At 39.2% G+C, this 21,549-nt stretch overlaps 1 protein-coding gene across 1 annotated transcript; it reads left to right on the top strand.

Annotated features, from left to right (window-relative positions):
• Positions 1-380: 380 nt before the first annotated feature.
• PolE1 (DNA polymerase epsilon catalytic subunit 1) lies at positions 381-21,504 on the top strand. The gene is made up of 41 exons (XM_076126455.1): positions 381-530; positions 604-727; positions 1,024-1,242; positions 1,496-1,725; positions 2,275-2,595; positions 2,777-2,877; positions 3,259-3,400; positions 3,786-3,918; positions 4,140-4,253; positions 4,548-4,722; positions 5,172-5,439; positions 5,752-5,861; positions 6,230-6,348; positions 6,632-6,771; positions 7,023-7,205; positions 7,672-7,790; positions 8,108-8,226; positions 8,490-8,691; positions 9,097-9,418; positions 9,803-10,034; positions 10,467-10,652; positions 10,972-11,133; positions 11,439-11,526; positions 11,622-11,740; positions 12,853-13,085; positions 13,800-13,925; positions 13,996-14,089; positions 14,281-14,462; positions 14,890-15,086; positions 15,476-15,626; positions 15,905-16,060; positions 16,505-16,710; positions 16,997-17,141; positions 17,534-17,718; positions 18,344-18,468; positions 18,726-18,803; positions 18,980-19,140; positions 19,554-19,719; positions 20,161-20,339; positions 20,819-20,951; positions 21,287-21,504. The coding sequence occupies exons 1-41, from the start codon at positions 448-450 to the stop codon at positions 21,452-21,454; spliced, it is 6,696 nt and encodes a 2,231-aa protein (XP_075982570.1). The 5' UTR covers positions 381-447; the 3' UTR covers positions 21,455-21,504.
• The last annotated feature ends 45 nt before the right edge of the window (positions 21,505-21,549 follow it).

Consider the following 21,549-nt stretch of genomic DNA (forward strand, 5'->3'; position numbering starts at 1 on the left):
CCCACCACACGCGGCGCTACGGTTGTTGCGGCGAGGTGAAATAGAAATAGCGGATTGAATCACGATTGAATAGGCAAATCAAATATAATGAAGACATTTCAAATATGATGTCTATTACTATTAGAGATTATATTTTGTATTAAGGCGACGAAATAATGATAGCAAATTTGAGACTAATTGAATAAAGTTTTTTTATTTTGTTGTTACTATACCGTAGAACACTGTTATATACCATTTTTCACAAATTACAACTATATCTTTATGTAGTTCCATTTCAGATTAGGCTGTTTAATATCTGTTCCTTACCTGCACCAATGAATCAAAGAAGCCAATATTAAAAAGAAAAAAGTGGCGCGAAAATATGACAGTTGCAGCTGTTCTGTCAAAACTGTTTCAACGATGTCCTTTCGTTTCCCTGAGACTATAGTTTTTGAATGAAATAACAAAATGGTTTTACAAAACACAGGAAAGTACAGGGCTGATAGAAGTGAATATAACAAAAATGAAGCAGGTACATCATCAGGGCCCAGGTATATAATACAAGGCAATTGTTGTGTTGGAAGTGGAACCATTCAGACTGTTTATGATTTGATTTGTTTATAGAGAGGAGTCGTCGGAGTCCCGTATACGTGTGGCATTGGAGAATGATAAGATTGATTCAAAGTACGGATTTGACAGAGTACGCGATGCTAAAGAGAGGACAGGTTACCTGATAAACATGCATACTGTAAGTAGTTACTGATATTGAGTGTTATTTCGGTTACAATCTATAATACTATTGTAGGTAAGAAGAATTACTGTGATATTGCTAATTTACATTAACTGTATTATTTATAATAGTACATGTGTACCAAGTTGGAGGTAAATTACATATGAAACTGAAAAAAATTGTGTGTCCAATATTTTTTACCAGAACTGGTAAATATGCTTCTAAATGCACATAAGTTGGCATTTCGGCTGAATAAACACCTGCCTGAGGAACTAGTATTTGTCTGGCATATAGATACATTTTTTTTCTGCTAGGCGGAGATACTGGATGAAGACAAAAGGCTAGTAGCAGCTATGGACTACTACTTCATAGAGATGGACGGCACCAGGTTCAAGGTGTCCCTGACCTTCCAGCCTTACTTCCTCATCTTGGCTCGCAAGGACTGTGAACAGGAAGTCATACAATTCTTATCAAAGAGGTTTGCTGGCACTATACATAAAATTAATGTCATAGAAAAAGAAGATTTGGACTTGGTAAGTTTCATTAATGTGTTTGAGTGAAATAAAATGGGATAGTTTTATTTTAATGATCTGCTAAATGGATTAAACAGCATTATTCAGGCATCATAATACCATGTGATTTAAAAACTACTACTATTCTATTCAAATATGATGCATGAAAAATTAAAAATATTTAAAAGATATATTTACTTTTTGCTTTTATTTTCTGAAGAACAATACTTGTAACTCACAATCTCAGCATTTTACATATATATTTTTGTTTCAGTTAAATCATCTATCAGGTTTAAAACAGCGCTACATAAAGCTGTCCTTCATATCCCAGTCTGAGATGATGAAGGTGAGGAGAGAGATCCTCACTGCCGTCAACAAGAACAAGGAGAGGGAGAAGAAAGATCATATCTACACAGAACTACTTACTAATGCATTGACCAGTGCAGCAGCTGTAGAACACGCTAAGAAGACTACAGATCATATGGAGAATATTCTAGATATTAGGTAACACTCTTGTTCAGGACACTAAGGGCCAGTTTTACAGTTTATGAATAAGTGTTAGATAGCCTTTGTATGCAATAAGATGACAGCAATTGTATCAAAACAACTGTCACAATTTCATCTAAGAAGCTGTATGATCCAGAAGTGGTGAAACTGGGCTTTACATTTAAGAGTTCTTCAGGTGAAATTTTGAAAGTTGTTTTAAAACATTAGCTGTCACTTTACCTATCAGATAGGATATCAATTACTTATCCATAAGCTGTGAAAGTAAAGTATATCCTATTTCTTTCCCACAAAGACATTAGATAGCTGATACTGATTAACTTAGCTGTTCAGTGAATATTTCTACATTCATTCACAATGAGGTAATGAATTGCTTACTGGCCATATTTGCTGCAGCTTTCCAGATATATGATGTGCATGTAATACACACTGTAAAGCAGTCTATACTACATAAACAAATGGTTTTGTGAATATAATATTTATACACAATCTAGGTCTCACATATATTTCAATTGTAAGGCGAAATTAATATCTTATTATCTGTTACAGAGAACACGACGTCCCTTACCATGTGCGTGTGTCAATCGACATGCAGATCTTTTGCGGTACTTGGTACACCATCAAAAGTAGAGGGACAGAGACACCAATATTTACGAAGCGAGATGACATCATTGAAAGACCTGATCCAATAGTACTGGCATTTGACATAGAGACCACTAAATTACCGCTAAAGTTCCCAGACTCGCAGACAGACCAGATTATGATGATCTCTTACATGATTGATGCTCAAGGGTACTTGATTACTAATAGAGAGATCATATCAGTTGATGTTGAGGATTTCGAGTACACTCCCAAGCCTGAGTTTGAAGGGTAAGTGATTGAATGAGACACAATTAAAATGTAAGCAGGTTAGAGTAAACTAATTTCAAAGATTTTCTTTATGTGTTCACTCTGCATTACATGTATATTTCATACACTTCTGTCTATACTTTCGGGTAAAATAGGCGTGATATTATGTATGCGTGTATTTTCACAAAGTGGCAATTTGCAGGCAATTCATAGTGTTCAATGAGGAGAATGAGCTGGCTCTCATACAGAAGTTCTTTGATCACATCATGGATGTAAAGCCACACATCTTCGTGACATACAACGGTAAGTGCGTGCACGTATTTATTCGTACACGTATACCAATACAAATCTGTTACGTACTTGTCTCGTTGCAGAAATATAATAACGTTTTTATATATTTTTTATTTAGTCTTTTTCTGTGTCCCACTGCTGAGCAAATATCTCCTCTCTGGGCTTCCAGACCCTCAGTTGATTGTTATGTTCGGCCATTCATCCAAGAACGCGTCCAAGCCGTGTATTATTAATTTTTTTAAAATATTGCTAGTATTATTCGATTACGATAAAGCCTCACTAAAACAAAAAACTGGGTATTAACACAACAAATCTTTTGCTTAGCTCACATCGAAGTTTCAAGCTTTCCTTCAAAATGTTTAAACGTACATATATCTAATGTCTATGCTCTAGGTGATTTCTTCGACTGGCCGTTCGTGGAGGCTCGCGCGGCTGCGCTCGGCTTGGATATGAAACAAGAGATAGGGTTCAGTAAGATTGCCGCCCGAGACGGGACTTACGCATGTCGGCCTGCTATGCATATGGACTGCTTATGGTGAGATATTATTTTACGGGGCTATGTATATTAATTTCTATCTTTTATTGATCTAAAGTCCAATAACTTAGTAGAGAGCCTTGTATGCAAAGTTCACAGCAAGCGGACGTATACAAAATACTGAATTTAGGAGATCAGTGTCCCGCAGGTTTATGCCGCCAACGGTGAACTGTTTTTAATACAGCTACATACTTTATTTTGTAAATAAGTAGAATTCATCAATTCTTATAATTATAGTCCAGATGAATTTTTATAAATTTTCTTACTAAAAGTTACTTTATAGAGCTACTGATTATTCTCGGCTCAGCATCAAAAACTTTTGTGGCATTTGGCAGATTTATATAAAGATAGAAGAACCTTCCATTTATGGGAACATTTCTTTCAGTTGGGTGAAACGAGACTCGTATCTACCGGTAGGGTCGCAAGGTCTTAAAGCTGTGGCGAAGGCCAAATTAAGGTACGATCCGGTAGAGTTGGACCCTGAAGACATGTGCAGGATGGCAGCTGAACAACCACAGGTGACTTATTTGTATATTTGTCTATACATCATGAGACTGGGTTCGAGAGGTCGATTCCCACACGGCACAAAATATATTATTGGGCCCCATAGTTAATATGAAGTTTAGGTCTAGTCCGTGTCAAAAATATGTGTACATACGTAAATATGTACTGAGCGTAATTTGAATAAAAAATATTAAATGTTTTCTATGCAAAGTAATTATGGTATGTACTTTCGCAGGTGCTATCAAACTACTCAGTATCAGATGCAGTGGCGACATACTACTTGTACATGAAGTATGTACACCCGTTCATATTCGCCTTGTGTACCATCATTCCACTGGAACCCGATGAGGTATATAGTATATTCCTTTTTACATGTTGCATACCTAAAAAAATCCTGAATGTACCGAAATAACCTGTAAGAAATGTCAGCGTCGATATTAATATTACTTTAATGATTTTCTACATTTTGTCTTTCTGTTAAACTCTTCGAAATTTACTTTCTAAAAAACATAAATTAAAAGTTTGCGAACGTTACTTAATTACAACACAAACTAAAACTTCACAAAAAGAAAGGACCAGAGAAACATCATTCAAATCAATAAAATCTTTAAAATACCTTCTAAACAACTTCTTATATTTCTAGGTTCTTCGAAAAGGTTCAGGCACGCTCTGCGAGTCGTTACTCATGGTGCAAGCCTTCCACGCGAACATTGTGTTCCCGAACAAGCAAGTGGAGGAGCTCAACAAACTTACAGCCGACGGACACGTGCTTGAAACTGAGACGTATGTAGGAGGACACGTTGAAGCTTTGGAGTCAGGTATGTGGAAAAATGTCCTGTTATACCCGAATGTGAAGGTAGAGGTGTAAAAAATACACCCAGGTTTCGCCATTAACAATGTTAGTTCCATGTAAATGGGGTGAGTCTATTGCCGTTTACTGGGTTAGTTACCAAACTCAGGACTGTTATCGAGAGATATTCAATTATAAATTAGGACAGAACAATTATACATTGCCCGACCCAGGAATCGAGATCGAGAGCTCATGATGAGCAATCTCTGTCAGTTTATATCTGTCTATATGTGTCTGTTCAAATATAAAATGGCATGTCAAATAATCGAATAACAATCATGAATAGTCACTATAATGGTTCACGTATTAACAAGTTTGATGTCAACGTATACGTAAAATATATTTTGTATTTTAATTAAACAACGACAAAAAATACTAAATAGAGTTAATTATAGTGTTCAATTATTACATTTTTAGGTGTATTCAGAGCCGATATAAAATGCAAGTTTAAAATCGTGCCGTCGGCGATAGACAAATTGATGGACACCACTGAGAAGACCATGAAACATGCCATAGAAGTAGAGGAAGGAATTCCTTTAGACTTGGTGACGAACTTCGACGAAGTGTGTGCTGAGATCAAAGCGAAACTGCAGCACATGAAGGATCATCCAAGGAGAGATGAGAACCCGTTGATCTACCATTTAGATGTCGGTGCTATGTACCCAAATATTATATTGACTAATAGGTAATTAATTGTCATATAAGCTCTCTCTCTCTCTCTCTCTGTGTCTCTTTAAATATTGTATATCTGTTTTAGATAATTTTAGTGGTGGTGAGAGTTTTCATAAAAAATATTTTTTCGTGGTATACGTCTGTAAGCTACGAAAATATATTTTCAAACACTTAATTTGATTGACTTATTTTAAGTTGCTCCAAAAAATGATTTTATAACATATTGAATTATTTTTGAGTCATGATTTGCGTACCAAACAATATTAATTAAACTAAAATGATGGCTTTGTAGTTAATAGTATGTAATAAAACTATTTATGTATAGGTTGCAACCGTCGGCGATGGTGAACGCGAGTATATGCGCGGTGTGTGACTACAATCGTCCCGGCGCTACTTGTCAGAGGCACATGGACTGGATGTGGCGAGGAGATTATTGTGAGAATATTCACTATTATAGCCTTCAGGTCGATACCGGTCTCAAACAAAGTGTAGGAACTAAAGCAGTCTAGTCTTTCGCAATTAAACATCGTTCTTTAATAATTTCTTTATAAACTCATTGTTTTTTTTGTCCATGCATACAGCGAAGTCTGTGAGTTCTGTAAATGGAACGAGTGGAAATGAGGTAATAATCGAGTTTTCTATGAATTGGAGCAGAGCTCTGGTGTGCTCAGTCAATGGCTTCTATACACTCATTAAATCCATTAAAGGGAAACTTATAGAGATTCTATATTAATAGAGAAATATAAATACTATAAAAATCAAGAGTAAATAAAATATGATAATATGGTTTATTTTGCATACAGTGCCAGCCACAAGGAGCGAATACCAACGCATTCAACAGCAGTTAGAAACAGAGAAGTTCCCGCCGCTACATCCCGGCGGACCTACGAGAGCATTCCATGCTTTACCGAAAGAAGACCAGGTAACAAACTATATTTTGAAGACTGCTTCTTCAGATGTATATCTTATACCGCCTTTTCTTTTGGGCGTAGTCAAATAATTCCACTTGCTGCCATTCTTACAAACTTCTTTTGATCCATTGGTATTCATGTATTTTATTATATATGCATTAATACCAGTTTCAAGTTATAGATTTATCTTATATATGGAGATTTACCATGATTAATATTAAGAATACTTGAATAATATGATGTTTCCTTCCTTTTTTAAATCGGTTAATTATTTAAAACGGCCGTTTGTCTCAGGCGGCGTATGAGAAGAAGCGTCTAGCGGACTATTGCAGAGTGGCTTATAAAAAGACTAAAGTGACGCGCACTGAGGTCCGAACCACTACCATTTGTCAGAAAGAGAACTCTTTCTACGTCGACACTGTAAGAGCCTTCAGGTAAGCATACAATCGATACGACCTTTAGCTTCTAGAATAAACACTTACGCTGCCTTGGTGAGTTCAAAACATACACTTATTGGGTTGGTGGCAGCGAGTGTTAAATATCGAAATCAAATTTTTAGGTAATATTGTATTTGCTAGTAAAAGTTGACCTTGTTAATACGGGTTTAATTAATAAAACCTCTGCGTTCTCTACCCACACCTTTGGGTATAAATCGCATCATGTTTTATATTTATCTGTTTATTAGGGATCGTCGTTACGAGTACAAAGCTTTAAACAAGCAAGCTAAGGCGAAGGTAGCGGAGGCCGTGGCGAGCGGCGACGCGGCCGAGATCAAGAGTGCCAAGAGCAGAGAGGTGTTGTACGACTCACTGCAGCTCGCGCACAAGTGTATTCTCAACTCTTTCTACGGATACGTCATGAGGAGAGGGTGAGTTGTACCTTATAGATAGGTGTAATGATTTCGACTTTGTTAGTTCTTTCTAGAACTTTATAGAAAGGTGTAATGTTTTCGCCTTTGTTAGTTCTTTCTAAAAGTGCAATATACCAGATTTGATTATGTGTATTGTAACATCGAGTAGAAGGCAGATAAAGACAGATGTTGTCGGCTTTAAGAAATTGCGATGTGATGCCTAGAATGCGATGCCAAACGTCACTTGCACAAGACCCAACCCTAGCACACCCTTAATAAACACCGAATAAACAATAAGAAAGCCGTTGACCGACACTTCGAAAAAGACATCATCATCATCATCAATAAATAATATCTGATTTAATATAACCCTGTCTTTCTGAAATAGAGATGAGAAATAAACTTTTGCCAAATATAAAATATGTCAAAAATATTCAGTATACGTAAATTGATTGTTTACTAATAATTGTTTTGTTATTGCCAGTGCTCGGTGGCACAGTATGGAGATGGCAGGCATCGTGTGTTACACGGGTGCCAACATCATCATGAAGGCGAGAGAGATCATCGAACAAGTTGGACGACCGCTCGAACTTGATACTGACGGTAACTATTACCTACATTGACCTATTTTAGGCTTAAAGAAACTTAATATAGTTATATTTAGACGTAACAAAATAAAACTTAGTGTCATTTTTATTTGTGCAAAGTAAAGCGACGAATTTAGCTATTATATGGATGCTATAATGTCCGTATATATATTGTAATCGGCGTTTATACTAAGAAAATGAGTATATGCAGTGCACTTAAAGAGCGTACGAATTAAAAGTAGACGTGCACGGGCAGTTTTGAAACAAAAAATGTTATTGTGTAGCTTATTTGATTCTCGACTCGTGTGAGCCCTCATCGTAAATCTTTTGCAGGTATCTGGTGTGTGCTGCCGTCATCATTCCCAGAGAACGTGACAGTTCATACAACTCATGCGAAGAAAAAGAAAATTAATGTGTCCTTCCCTAATGCTGTACTCAATGCCATGGTTAAAGTAAGTAGGAATTAATTTATCAATTGTTACTGCTTCATGCATGCATGCATTCTGTTCGCGGTCTTGTACAATAGAAACGATTTCCCGCGGACAAAATAGAATCCTTTGTGTCCAGGTACAGGAACGGTGCGTATTCCAAATTTCATCAAAATTCGTTAAGTGGTATCCATACTGTAATAATTTTTATTTCTACTTTATGAAAGACATTTCAGAAAGCTGAAACATTTACGATTTACATAACATATATATTTTTCACAATTCAGGATCACTTCACAAACGATCAATACTTCGAGCTGACAGACCCTGTGGAGAAGAAATACGAACAACGGGCGGAAAACTCTATATTCTTCGAAGTGGACGGCCCTTACCTCGCTATGGTACTACCAGCCTCTAAGGAAGAAGGGAAACGGTTGAAGAAACGGTACGCCGTGTTCAACTTCGATGGTTCGCTGGCAGAATTGAAAGGTAAGATAGCAATAACATTCGATTTGTATGTACGGCTGTACAGGGTGTTAAGAAAGAGTAACTGACTGTCACTGGTGCGATCGGTAGTGCATACGATTGTCATGCAAAGTTCTTGGGCGGAAGGTGGAATCCCGAGTCAAGCCAACTGTAGTGATGTATATACTTAAGTTTTATAAACTAAGCTATAAATAACAAAATCCAGCGTCTTTTAGACATTGCGAAAACAAATAGTCTGCCCTTTCGGGACATTGCGTATATTGTAGATCAAAATCATGATTGCCAATCTATATTTTTAATTATTTTACTATGACTTACCGGCCTTCAGATTTACGGAAACGGACTGCAACATTTATAAAGTTAAAGGGCTTGCAGGTTAAATTAATCATTTGTACATTTTTTCTCCAGGTTTCGAAGTAAAACGCCGTGGTGAGTTGCAGCTCATCAAAATCTTTCAATCGTCGGTGTTCGAGGCGTTTCTCAAAGGGAACGACTTGAAGACTTGCTACGGCGCCGTGGCGAAAGTAGCGGACTACTGGCTCGATGTACTATACAGTAAAGGAAGTAACATGCCCGACTCGGAACTGTTCGAGCTTATATCAGAAAATCGTTCTATGTCTAAGAAATTAGAAGACTATGGCGGTCAGAAGTCCACTTCTATTTCTACTGCGAAGAGATTAGCTGAGTTTTTGGGTGATCAGATGGTGAAGGATGCTGGGTTGGCTTGCAGGTCAGTTTCAATTTAATGTTTTGCCTCTTAAGTAAATAAATTATGCAATTATCAAACATCGCTGTTTAATATTTGGTTATACGAAACTTTATCGTATTCTTAGGCACCTGAGGTTTAATATACTTTTCTCAGAAGAAAAACATTTTCTCATCGCTACTACGTCCAAGATTCTTCTCTCTAAGTTTAAGTTATATTATCGAGTCCGAAAGCTGCGGCAAATACTACATTCCCATGTAATATTTTAAAAGGTTTTATGCCCAAAGTATTTAAATTTTTTTCTAGGCATTGAGCTTTAGTTTACTATTATATTACCGCCTAAAACATGGAAATAATATTTATCTCAACAACACTCCACAAAATCTACAATAACCACGTCATTTTTAGGTTCATAATATCTAAAAAGCCAGAAGGGGCTCCAGTAACAGAGCGAGCTATCCCCCTCGCAATATTCCAGTCGCCGGCCGCCGTGAAGCGTCACCACTTGCGGCGCTGGCTCAAGGACAACAGCATCACCGAGGACATCGACATACGAGATGTACTGGACTGGGGATACTACATAGAACGACTCAGTGGCGCTATACAGAAGATTATTACTATACCTGCCGCTATGCAAGGGGTAAGTATAATTTAATTTTCTGGAATTTTGTGTTATTGCTGTGCCAAAATGTCAAGAAAATCGAGGTTTTAAAAGTTGTTATCGCTTTAATCTCTGTGTATATTTCAGTTTTGTTAACTAGATTGGAGTAATTTTGAGTCATTTTTCTTTCTTTTTCAAACACAGCTCTCGCTAAGAACTTAATCTCATGGACCAGCTAATTAAGCCTGCGGGTTACTGATTTTCTAAGTTTTGTATAGCTCCGCCAGCAGAAAATGTGGCATACAAGGCTCTCTACTAAGTTGTCGGAATATATTAAAAAAGCCCTTTTTGTTTGAAAGGACTCTTCAATGCTTCTGCTTTATTCTGGAAATCCACAGAATTGATAATAATAAATTAGATAAATGCATATCACTCTTCGAAATTGCCGAGATGTAGCATTTTTCTCTTTAGCTGGATAACCCGGTGCCTCGGTGCCAGTACCCGGACTGGCTGCACAAGAAGATGCTGGCTAAGACAGACAAGTTTAAAACTAGGAAGATCACGGACATGTTCAGTGTACAACCCAAAGACCTCAAGAGTAAGCACGACGATGGTGATGATGATGAAGAGGCTTCTACTAGCGCTGATGGTGATATGGTAAGTTTATTACGACTTTTGTTTAGTATAACTACGCGATTGACGCAGTGGTCATAGCGAGATGACTACTGTGCCGTGTGTGGTTCAAATCCAGGACAAATATTTGTGTGATGAGCATGAGTATCTGTTCTGAGTCTGGATGTAATGGATCCATCCACAATAAGTGTGTATTATTCGTAAATAAGTATTCTTACGAGTTGTCTGGTTACCATAATACGAGCTTTGCTGGACTCGAAAGACGGTCGACCCCCTAAAAACGTCTACATGTAGTAGGTCAATTTAGAGTTTGCAATTATTCTTTTTTTTTTCCTGTGAATAGGAGACTGGCGACATAGAAGACATAGGTAAGCCGAGTACAGAGAAGGACAACACAATCCGCCCTATAGTCCACACAGTGAAGAGAAAGCGTGAGGAATCACCGCCCAAGCCACAGACGTGGAGGGAGGCTCTCGGCTCACCACCACCCTTCGGAACCACTAAGGTACTGTCTTAACACCTGTTTATCTCCTTTAACATACCCATGCTTAAATATTACGCACTATATATACGCGTAATGTGCATTCTCTGCCTCTTGTACCTATATAGAGCACTCTTGTATACACCTGCTAATTATGAGTGCGATTCCCTGCTCGACAAATCTGTTGAAATAATTGCAGTGACCCCGTATAGCAAGGCTCTCACTGTTACATGGGACAAAAACTTATTAATATTACACGATTTTAATGAAATGTACAGCATGTGCCGTTAAATGCTAGCATTATAGGAATTATTGTTCGGTTGTTACAGCAAGAGCGAAGAGAATGGATACTGTTTCAAAAGAAGAAATGGCTGTGGCAAATGGAGCAGCGCGGTCTACGTAACCGTAACAAGAGAGGTAAGACAATATGACAAACTAGCCTTGGCTGGCGGATCTGTCTGTGACGAAATTTTCACAAAAAATGTCTATCTATTTTTTTTTTCTGTTCGTAGGTAAAATGGACAATGACGTAATGATCCCGCCTGCTAGCTCCGGTCCCGCGACAACACTGGGCGGATTCATCAGACGAGCGCAACGAACTCTGCTCAATACTCCATGGCAAATTATACAGGTAATTATATTATAACTATAAATTAAACATTTAAAAACCCCCCGATTTTATACTTAATTTCTTTTTTCATACTTTTTATATATTGGGAAGTTAGGTTAAGCCGTTCTTATATTTCCACCACCAACTTTCTCATCGTACGACGCTATTTGAGACCCCATCTGAGTAACATTTCCTCTCTTTTTGCGTCGGGGGTTAAAAATGGTTTTCGACCAACCAGGTAAGAGTAAACATCTTACGCAAGAGTGATATCTAAACCAAAGATTCAAGCAAAATTCATTGTTATATTATATCATGGTCAAGTAAAATTTTCTCGATACACGCCTAGTAACCGCACTTTAGTAGTCTTTGCTCTTTAAGCCGCGTACATAAGCGTCCGCACGGAGCATACGGTTCGCTAAGGTGACGTTCACGACGGTCAAATGCGACGAATGTTGACAGTAAGCTTTCACATAATATCTGTAAAGTAAGGCCAACCAGACAAGATAAAAAAATGTAAACAATCGGCCCGTTTAGGACTTCGGTTCGGTAGTCGACTCGCCTACGTTCGGCCTCGCTCGGCGGCAGTGCTCGCTTGTTTGCGAAATGTAAAAAGCCTAACAAAAGCCGGACAAGACGGACAACGTTTATTTTAGCCGGACATGCAATCAAAAAGCCTAACTATGTCCGGCTTTATCCGGACGCCTGGCAACGCTAGGCCCGTTACTGAGTTACATTTCGATAGCGACCGATTATAATCTCTGTCCTTTTCACTCATACGTGCAGCTATAGCGACGACAGCTGGCGTTATGTGTTTCGTGGTACAGGAATGCAGTCAGTACCGTTGTTGTCAACATTTAGTCCGCCATTTTGTGCACAAGTTCATTTCTGTTTGTTTTTCGTCTTCGTATTTACTTAGATTTCTGTTTAAAATTCGAACTTTATAATAATTTATTCAAATAAATATGTTTTGAACCCCTGAAACTTTATTTACATTCTTTATCTCGTCTGGTTGGCCTTACTTTAGACGGCATTACGTTTTAATTTTTCAGTAAGTGCAGCTTTGAACTCGTTCCTTTTCATTATGTTCAGAGGTTGTGACTTAAAATATTCGTTTATCAAAATAACTTCTTTAGGTTGCCGAAACAGCAGAGCCGGGTCTTTTTAAAGTGTGGGCGCTGGTGGGTACAGAGCTGCACCAGATCAAGTTGTCCGTGCCTCGTATCTTCTACGTGAACCAGCGCGTGGGTCGCGCGGCGGACAGCGGCCCGTACTGGCGCAAGTGTAGCCGCGTGCTGCCGCGCGCCCACCCCGCGCTGCACCTGTACCAGTACTGCGTGCCCGAGAACGTGTACAGAGAACACCAGGAGTAAGTCACCCACCTACTAGTATTACTATGTCCACCTATTTTACCTCTCGCGACTTGTACACATAATACTCGTATTATATTTAAACCGCCACTACACCCGCCAGCCTGAGACTACGATCGATGTTATTGGATCGAATCGCCGGTAAACAACTAAGGTGTCCTCCTTAGCATTAATTTTCAGTCGCGTTAAAACCTTTTCTTTTAATAACCCATTTCTGTCCCACTGCAGGGCAAGGTCTCCTCCCAAACGAGAAGGTAGGGGTTAGGCCTTGAGTCCACCACGCTGGCCAAGTGCGGATTGAGAACTTTGCATCTCTCAATAAATGTATTAAACAATTTTTTAGGCATGCAAGGTTTCCTCACGATAATTTCCTTCACCGTTAGAGCAAGTGATAATTATTTGTAATACAAACTTCGAAAAGTCATTGGTATGTTGCCTCGGGTTCGAACCTGCACCCACTTGCGTGGGAGGTGCCACCTTAAACCACTCGGCTAACACTGCTAAACCTATTGCATTTTAATATTAATTTGTACTTTCTTCGACTACTTATCGTAATTATTATTGCATTAAATGTCTGGAATGATAATTTTGTAGTACAGCCAGAAGATTTACTTTTAAGACGGCGTTCCGAAACGTTTGAAGATTTAATGTTCCTATCTGAAACGGTAATGCTTTCAAAATGGTTTTTGGTAAATGTTACATTTTTGTTATAGGCAACTGATGGCTGAACTGTGTGCTCCAGAAATTGAAGGAATATACGAAACTCAGATGAGCTTGGAGTTCAGAGCTCTCGTGCAACTCGGTTGTATATGTACCGTAGATCCACAAGAAGCGAGAAAGTAAGATAGTTTAATATGAAGTATATTTTTTCTTTTGTATGCAGAAGTTAATTATTCTATTTTTTTCCAGACAAATTCAATTCGGCTCAAGTAATATGGATTCATTTTCGCTCAATCAACTACAGTTCAAGAGTGTGGCTCATCAACCTTATTTACAGAAACAAGTAAGATAATCGTTCATTAATTATTAAGACAGTTATTGAGTAATGTCTTGTTTCTATAATTGAGTAAAAAAGTTGAAAACCCATTGCAAACGGATTTCTAACTTTTTTATGACACACAAGGTCCCTCCTACTTCTATTATTAGTACTTTTACAATGTGTATGGGTGTAAAAAACCGCTTGTTGATGGTCAGGACGGCGTGGCCCCCGTGAAGCACATCTACATGTACCAGCACTCGGCGCCCAGCTCCAGCCGCAGCATGTGGGCGCTGGTGCTGCCGCCCGTCAGGCGCGCCTACATCTATGTACTAGACACTGTCAAGACCAACCAGGTGCCCAACATGAACACGCTGTATCAAGCTGAGAGGACTGCTAAGTAAGTTTCATATAGGCACAAAACATTTTATTCAGGCCTTGTATATCGAAAAATTTGGTATTATTAAGTATGTCGAACAGACTTACTGCCTAGATAATATGTTTTCTTTATTATACATGAACCATGAAGTTTACTGTTAATAATATATTTCCATATCGCACTTTTTTGTTACTTTCTTTTTGTAGTCGTTATTTTTTTATAAGCACTTTTTATAACTCACGTCTGTCCCATTAGTGGGCGAGAGTCTCCCACCGAATGAGGGAGGTGTTAGGCCTTGAGTTCATCATGCTGGGCAAGTGCTGGCTGGGGACTTCGCATGCCCTCAAGAAATGAGTTAAAGAACTTTTATGTAAAGTTTCATCACGATATTTTTCTTTACCGTTAGAACAAGTAATTCTAAACCGAAATATTATTATGTTCTCGTCAGGATCAACCTAGGCACAGAGGAGAGTACACTCCCAGGCTCGGAGCTGTCGTGGGAGGTGGTGGTGGAGTCGGACATGCGCGCCGTGTCGCGGCACATACAGCGCGCGCTGCAGCGCTACCGCGACGAGCGCTGCGGGCCCACGCTGCTGGCGCTGCAGGCCGCGCTCACGCCGCACGCCTGTGTACAGCACATGCCATGTATGTAACACATCACTTACTATTTAACTGATTAGAACAGAGAAGTTCTCACGATGATGCGTTGATTCAAAGACCATGTGAACAAACCCTTACGGGCTCCCTGCTGTGCAAGTGTCTCCTCGCTAAATGACGGAGGAGTCTACCATGCTGTCAGAGTGTGCATTGGGACTTCGCATTATTTCCAGAGCTTTGTTAAAGATCACTCATGCATGCATAATAAAAAAAAAGTTCTAATTTTCGACCGCCTGCGTTTTAGGTGCATGCTGAGACCACTCGGTCTTCACAACTTTTTTATTAATTTTCTGTTATGAATGATTCTGCCATATAATAAATTGTTTGCTTATTTTATTTGGCCTCACTTTGATACCTACTGTTTACTGTTTTGTCAGTAATATCGGAGTTCCCCCTGGTCCGGCTGCACGTCCGCGACGTGGAGACGTTGTACTCTGCGCTGGACTGGCAGCGCGTGGGCGCGCGGGCCATCGTCCGACACTACCTCGGCCTCGACGCCATACTGCAGCTCACTGTCGAACAGTGCAGGTACGCAAGACACTATGCATTATTTTTTTACTTAAGTGCTGAAACATTTCGCGTTCCCCGATTTTTTATTTTTGTGATTATTATATCCATTATATGTCGGGACTTGTGTAATAAGAAAACTTTATAGTATTATGAATAAGCGTAAATAATGTTGTCATTTAAGGATTTGATTTGGTATAATTGGTATGTCAGGTGAATTGATATTTTCTTCTAAAGTACGGGACACAAAAGGGTATGATGTCAACTAGGAAACTCATTCAAATTATTTCCATGTTCAGATACTTCCACGTGCCTCTGGGTAACATGCCGGCAGACCCCACTCTGTTCGGCGCGGACTTGTTCTACGCGCGACACCTCGTCAAACACAACTTCGTGCTGTGGTGCTCCAACACCGACCGACCTGACCTCGGCGGCAGAGAGAATGATGACAATAGGTAACACTTTATATTATTTCTAGATAAGATTTTAGAAAATGAAAAATTAAAGGTGCCAGCAAACAACTTAAGCTGTTAAGGTAGCAGTTATATTATGTCTGTTTTGGAGAAAAACTGCGAAGAGCGTTAATGAGACATGGTACTATATGCCGATTAAACGTTGTAATTAACCGAAAAAATTGTGGGGGCGGCGTTGGCGAGCAAAGGGTTAAGAACTTGGCGCCCGCTTCACGTGGTTACGTGATACAGCGTCGCATGCACTCTCCGCACTACGCGACACGCACGCAGCACGCACGCTAGAGAAACGTGCACGCCTAATGTGGAGGCGGCTTTAAAAACTAGAGAAGTTAAGACTTACTTCGCGACGTCTTATTAATTGCGTTATCAGCCAATCCGTGCACGGCTATTGAGATACCAAATGTGTATCAAACTTTCGTTTTACAGGTTAATGAGTGAAGTAGAAGATCTGTCGGGCTGCACGCACTGCAGCGGCGGGGCCTACAACAGCGTGTGCGTGGAGTTAGAGTCAGACGCGCTTGGTGTATGTGCACTGCTACAAGCGCAACACATCCTGCAGCTCGAGGGCACGTCCGTGGCCACCGCGTTCGGCGCGCAGCACAACAACATACATGACGTCATCGCTAACACTGGTCAGTTCATATATCACATGTTATATGGCGAAATTTTGAGCTTATCCTACACTGGACACGTTGCCAAACTCCGGTCTAATGTTAAGAGGATTCCGTCAAATGTAAAAACTCAACAGTTTCTCCTATCCGGGACCTTTTAATCGGCATTCGTTTACGTTACTACCAAGACCAAAGAGACAATCAGTCAGTGAATGACATACATTTTAGATCATCAATTATGCAAGGTGAAATTAAAATCCTGTAGTTAGGTACTGTTTATCATCATAGTCATGGGTTTTGTTGTCAGGAGTGAATGCATCTCTAAGTTACGACGAGACGGCGCAGTGCAGCGCCGCGTTCAAAATCCTCCGCACAATGGTCGCGTCGTGGCTGCGTGACGTCACACTGTACAAAAACGTCTTTGCTGACTTCCAGATATCGCACTTTTATAGGTAACTACTTATTACTTCACCGACAGGCTTGTTCATAAAAGATCTCCTTTTGATTTGCAAAACCTGCAACATATGAGTCAACAGATTATGATTTTGTACCCCCTTATATATTAGCAGTTACTTTAGTTTACACACTACTTAACTACAAAAACTAAAATCCATGTGTGCCAATACCACGATTGATCCCGCGTTTTTTGATGTACATAACATTTATGTATATACTTACGATCACACTGAAAAACATCCCGTAAGCTCTTACAAGTTGTACAGTCTTTTGCTTAAAATTGTTTGGAAGTGACAAAACATTGGATAACTAGTATGAGCTTACACGACGTTAACTTGTAAGATAGTTGATATATACATAATATAAACTGTATCGTTGTATTTCCCAGGTGGTTGAAGACGTCATCATCACTGCTATACGACCCCGCACTACGCAGGACTCTGTACAATCTAATGAAGAAACTCTTCCTCATGTTGGTGGCCGAGTTCAAGAGACTCGGCTCACAGATCGTGTTCGCAGACTTTAATAGAATACTCCTTTGTACTAAGAAGAATACTGTTATGGATGGAATAGGTAACGTTTTAGTTACTATTGAGTTCTCCTCTATAAAAATATTTATTTTATCTTGTACTAACTGACTCGCGCAACTTCGCTTGTGTCACGTAAGAGAGAATAGGTCAACATTTTTCCCGTTTTTGTAACATTTTTTACTGGTACTCTGCTCCTATTGGTCGTAGCCTGATGATATGTAGCCTTCCTCGTTAAATGGGCTATCTAACACTGAAAGAATTTTTCAAATCGGGCCTGTAGTTCCTGAGATTAGCGCGTTCAAACAAACAAACAAACAAACTCTTCAGCTTTATAATATTAGTATAGATTGGTTTATAGTTCTCTTGTATAACAATTTTTTTATCAATTGTATACCGGTGTACCTGCAAACTGTCGACTTGTTGTATGAAAACTTGATCAGAGCCCCTACCGGGTGTCATAGGAACGAATTACTTTGGTACATTTTAAAATTCCTTCTCGAAACTCAATAGCACTTTCTGGTTCTTTAGAAAATTGGGCTACTATATGAGTATTGCCACTAAGCATGGCTGGTGTGGTGAAACATATAGAAGCTATTTAACAATCTCCAGTCGTGCTGAAACAATTTCGGTATCCTTATTATATTTCTTAACACAGTATTTGTGTGCAGGTTATGTGGAGTTCGTAGTGCAGAGCATAAGAAACAAAGAGCTGTTCCACGGCATCGACATTAGGTACAAGCAGTGCTGGTCTTATCTGCTGTGGCTTGACGAGGCTAACTACGCGGGTGTGCAGGTATACACAAATACACAATCAATTATCACTTCTAGTCACTTGCCATGTCTGTCTGTTCGCGATTAACTCGAAATCTAATGAACCGATTTTAATGTGATTTTCTCCAATAGAGTGATTCACCAGGACGATTAAAGTGTATTATTTATTACTGCGATGTCGAAGTCATACAGGTGTCAAGGTATTGATAGATTTGTCATAAAATAAAAAAACTGCCATCAACAGATGTAAATTTATAACAAATTTCTATTGTTTTTTAGGGTAAACTGCCAGAAGGTTTGACCGAAGTCGGCTCTTCACAACTACCACCTCCTAGTGAAGAAAATGGTGGCGATGAAGTAAGTACACATGATCATTTATTAAAACATAATTAAAATAAGGCAGTACTTAATTAAGCTAATTATATTTTTCATTGTCCACAACCAAAACAGTTTTCACACATTATTATCAAAATCAATATTTTTTTCTTTGTATTACTATCGTTTTAGTTACTTAAGCATTACTAATTCCACAGGACAATTCTATCACAATGCACTGGAATCTATCTAACTTCTTACCGACGGCTGTACGGGAGCCGTTCGCGGCCGCCGTCGCAGGCTTCCTCAGTGCCGCCTACACACAGCCAAAAGAACTGCCGAGTCTCATACAGGGAGAAATCTCACAGAAACTGTTTCAGTAAGTAGAGGATTTTATACTGCTAGTTGTAATACTTTTTCATAGATAGTACTAAAACTATAATACACAGGTATATATGACAGAGGTTTTCGATCGACTTTAATATCTTTTAGGGTTTCAATCTTACGGGCTACGTATTGCGACGTCCGTTCGATACTACGATATCTATGGAGTTGTTATAGTGGCCAATCACATGGAAAATACATGATCCATCCACTCTTATAACCTAATAAGGCGGTAAGACCGACAAGACGCCGAGATCAATGTCTGGTCTCTGCCTACAACGTATGAATTTAGGGCATTATCAGTTTCACATTACAGTGTTTTTGCAATACAATTCCGCGGAATAATAATGCTTGCAGTAATCAGTTAAAACAAATTTGAAATACTGATATTTTGTTTTCGTTATCTAGAGTGACAGAGAGGATAAACACCCGGTACCCGTCGCTACGTCCGTCTGACATCGGTCCTCAGCCGGGGTTGAAGGCGGACGCGTTCGGCGCGGAGATGTCCCCCGCGCTACTATACGTCAACGCTGTTTGCAGAGTGTTCTCACTAGACCCTGCTTTAGAAGATGACGTAAGCAATTATAATTAGTATTTTGAAATTTAAGTAATACACACATAGAGCAGGTTTCTGCTCTATGTAATGAAGCCATACATTTTTGAGTATGGTAAAACCGAGTTTCCTAGTACTGATAATTGTACAGTTTTATCGCATGCCCACATATCCTGTCGGTTATGCATGCATGGCTAAAACCATCCTGCAAACTTTCACGTGTATGGAATCCTCAAGCTATTGTTGTTACTCAACAAAGTGCATTGAGAGAGGAGCTAGTCACATTTAATTTATTTTGATTGATTTGACACAAATAACATCGTGACATAAAACACAATGGATTTTAGATTGTGTTCTTATTTAAGATGTACTGTAGATTGGTTTATAAACAGTTATTTGTGTGACTAATTGATATGAGTCGTATGTCGTATAAGTTTATGTTAATGGTGTACCACATGGCAGGTGACCCTCCTCCGGCGCAACTTGCTCCGTCTGATCGGCGTGGGCGAGTTCAGCGCGGCGGCGGAGTGGCGGGACGCGTGCAACACGTGCACGCTCACGGAGGTCATCTGCAAGGTGTGCAACCACTGCCGCGACCTCGACCTGTGCCGGGACACGCATCGAGGAACACATCATGACGAGTAAGAACAAATTATACTTTTTTTTAACCTGTTACTGCCCCATTGCAGGGCAAGGGTCTCCTGCCAAACGAGGGGGAGAGGCTAGGTCTCGAGTCCACCACGCTGGCCAAGTGTCGGTTGGGGACTTTGCATGCCCTCAATAAATGTATTAAACATGTGTCTTTGTATATTATCATATTATAGACCATAATAATATACAACGATAAGTCATAGAACACCAATTGCTTTTTTGAGGAAGTTTGCTTGCTGTTCTCCAAAGATATGTATATAAAAACTTTAAAAGCATTAGAAACTATCTAACTGAACTTACTGCCCGGTACTCCCTGTTTTCTGGTTTATTCGTTTTTTTTTATTGTTCTTCGTTCTTTGGTTCTATGGGAAAAAGGCGTGACTTTATGAATATAATGAACACCCAACACAGAGCTGATGGTAAAAAAATTAGGAACATTCCTAAAAATATGAAATATTTTTGTCAACAGACCGGTATGCTTATGTCCTACATGTGGCACTCCTTACGAGAACCAGGAGTTGGAGTGGCGACTAGTCGAGATCATGAACAGACGCACCATGGCGTTCATGCTGCAGGATCTTATCTGTACCAGGTGTCATGAGGTATGTCATATTGTCACTTAGTCTAATGAAAGAATTGTCTTACTGTTGTTTTTTTTGACCTGTAACTGATTCACTGCTGGGCAGGAGTCTCGTCCCGAAGAAGGGAGGGCCTTGAGTCCACCACACTGGACAAGCCTAGGTTGGGGGACTTACATATCCTCAGGAAATGTATTAAATATTTTTTTCGACATGCAAGACTTTATCACGATTACATCATACAAAATATTATGAAGCTATACAAATTGTTTTAAAAGGCTTCTTGCTCTAATATAATTAGTTAACCTGTTAATGAGTAGTAATCCAATATTTACTTATAATCTTGTTTGTTTTCACAGGTAAAACGCGATAACATGACTATGGTATGCGAGTGTGCTGGCGCCTTCGCTCTCATGGTACCTACAAAGGAGGTTCGAGCACAGCTGACAACCTTCAAGACCATAGCAGAATACTATAAAATGCCCTTACTTCTAGAACTCATAGGATTCCATCTCGGCAATATGTGATATATAAATGTATTAATAATGTTAAGTGTAATTAAACTATATTTTGTAAAGATGCCTTTATTTTGTTACCTTGTTAAATCTTGTAGCTGATAGAT

The sequence above is a fragment of the Anticarsia gemmatalis genome, chromosome 19 (genome assembly GCF_050436995.1).
Source record: "Anticarsia gemmatalis isolate Benzon Research Colony breed Stoneville strain chromosome 19, ilAntGemm2 primary, whole genome shotgun sequence".
Classification (NCBI taxonomy): domain Eukaryota; kingdom Metazoa; phylum Arthropoda; class Insecta; order Lepidoptera; family Erebidae; genus Anticarsia; species Anticarsia gemmatalis.